General features: G+C 34.7%; 1 protein-coding gene across 4 annotated transcripts in view; it reads right to left on the reverse strand.

The window, feature by feature from the left end:
- The window catches only part of WWP1 (WW domain containing E3 ubiquitin protein ligase 1), a 62889-nt gene that overhangs the window by 4949 nt on the left and 55391 nt on the right, over positions 1-2549 (reverse strand). For all 4 annotated transcript variants that reach the window (XM_027900135.1, XM_027900136.1, XM_027900134.1 and 1 more), the window contains one exon: positions 977-1097. In XM_027900135.1, coding sequence (XP_027755936.1) covers positions 977-1097 — 121 coding nt within the window. The remainder of the gene's footprint in view (positions 1-976; positions 1098-2549) is intronic.

Consider the following 2549-nt stretch of genomic DNA (forward strand, 5'->3'; position numbering starts at 1 on the left):
CCAGTTAGGTTTTTCTTTATCCTAAGTTTACAGAACTCCTCCAAATTTGTTTATGTTTTTTAAGTGGTCTGAAAGACTGAATACCAGAAACTTGGTATCTTCCAACTAATAATTCAATAATAAAAGATATTACCTTTCTCATAAAAGTTATTATTATATTAAAGAGGATATTTCCTCTCTCATTAAAACCTTGCCTCATATTCCAAGATGATGGTGATTACATTGCTGCTACTACTAATAAAGATAAAACACACTGCAAAGTATTCATTACAAGAGGCAATGAAAGCTGAAAGTTCTAAAGGCAAAGCCTCCTACAAAACTGAACGCTGAACAAGACTGATCAAAGTTGTTTCTCAGAAAAAGCCTCCCTTTTAACTTGGGAAGATTTCAGAAACCTGCTCATTATATACAGGGAACCTTGGCAGGTCTCACAGAAATAAATGAGCATAGCACTACAGAGCCTTTTGTCTGTGCTCCAAATCACAATCCCAAGAATGAACATAGGCCAGGCTGATTGCTAAGTAAACACGGTGCATGCAAGTAACTCCCATTATCAGCCCTAGGGTTACATCCTGAGGATCTGCAAATTTCAGTTTCAAACCTTGTTGGTTCCTTTATTTTTCTGTCCTTAAACATTAGAACCCTAGAACCTATCCTAGACTCTGTATGTGATACTAAGGGACCATTACACACCAGAATAAACTTCTCTGTCGTCTTTTACATGGTGATTCTACACATCTACCACAGAGGGAAAAGTTTTCTGTGACTAACAGATCCATCAGTGATCCTACAAAACACTGATTCAATAATAATGGCTTTTCATCATGATTTAATCCCAATGCTCCTATTAAGTTTTCCATGTTCCAGAAGGTACCAAATGCAGCACGCAGAGAGAGATTCAAGCTGACCTATCAGTTTAATCACTCCATATGTATTACCTCTGCAAAAGGTAACAATGTTGAACAGAAAACCTCACCTCCAGTTCCTTTTCATCAAAATAGTGTAGCCACTGTAGAGGAACTACTTCATTAAAACCATCAAGAAAAGCTTTGGTTTGTTCTCTAACTCCCCGAGAAAATCGCCACTCTGCCATTAGCCTGGGATGGAACAAAATCAAAGGTGAATTAAACATCAATCAGCATTCAAGGTGAAGTTCAGACAAATTGTGTGTGTGTTCCCATGAGGCAACACTACCTCAGATTTTACTTCTTACACTGTATGATTCCATTAACTATGAAGAACCTAGCATACTAATATTATCATAAATTTCCAAACTCAGATAACAATGAACGTAGCAAGATGTACTCAGATTACCATTCCAGTTAAAAAAAAAAAATTAACCTTTCATTAATTCAACAGCCTTTTCATTAAAATAATGCTACTTGGGCGTTATGACTTTGTTATGAAAAATAATTTGATTTAGCTTAAAAAATGCATAATCCTAGTATTTCAATGGTAGAAAAGAAAAACTTCCACAGATTTTCAAATATTCTCTTACAAAAAACACAATGTAAGCAGAGAATAGCAAGAAATACTGCTGCTTTTAATACTTAAAACAATCATTGCCCAATACTTCTAGCACAAGACTATTTCCAGCTTCAACAAACAGAAGTAATTTTCTGTTCTGACTGACTCTAAGATTTGAAGGAAGAAGTAATGTGTTCAAAGTTTCAACTAAAATGATCAAGCCACTTGAATAATAATAATAAAATTAAAAAAAAAAAAAAAAAGACAAGAAATATATATACCAACTATTTCTCTGAGAAACTAAAGACCCCTGATTTAAGTGGAAACTTTATAAGCAGCACTGGACATACACTGAATCACAGAAATGGATCTATGTACATTTGCTTTTGAGATCACTGAGTAGATGGATCAGAAACACAGGTTCCAAAAAAGACAGTGATAAAATTAGGAAATAAGCAGGAAAGAACAGAAGAAAGAGTTTAAAAAATTAGTTTAAGTCACATCATGTTATAAACCATTCTGAATTTCAGTTGCCACACTGACAGCAAAGTTCTGAACAATTTTAGAATCTTCTGTCAAATACATGCCTTTCCCTCCACCTGGATTTGCTACCTGCAGTTACCAAAAACAGGCTTGCTCATTTTCAGTTTGACCTTTTCTCTCATACATCTAACAGCATAACAGGTCATCTTCTCTCCACATGGTCTCTTTATGTACCAACAGATCATATGTATCAAGATAGCAACATGTACCAAAATACTGTTTCATTAACAGTCACAACAATTGCATAGTAATATGGGAATAAAAAAAAAAAAACAAACCACCACAAAATACCAAAAGCAACACTGTGTCAAAAAAGGCTAGAGCAACAGGATAAACATGGAATAGTTTTCTTCAGCATCTACATCTTCCTACCCGATATATTCTTCTTTGTTCTCCTCCGTTACCAAGATATTTGAACCTCCTGATTTCAGCTCATGTGAGGTTACTTTTCCTAAGAGCTCCATATCGACACAAAAGTACATTTCCAAGTTACACTCTTCAATGTTATTATCCCTGGATTAAAAAAAAAAAAAAAAAGG

The sequence above is a fragment of the Empidonax traillii genome, unplaced genomic scaffold (assembly GCF_003031625.1).
Source record: "Empidonax traillii isolate 1590-97213 ecotype Southwest subspecies unplaced genomic scaffold, ASM303162v1 scaffold713:size524338, whole genome shotgun sequence".
Lineage (NCBI taxonomy): Eukaryota > Metazoa > Chordata > Aves > Passeriformes > Tyrannidae > Empidonax > Empidonax traillii.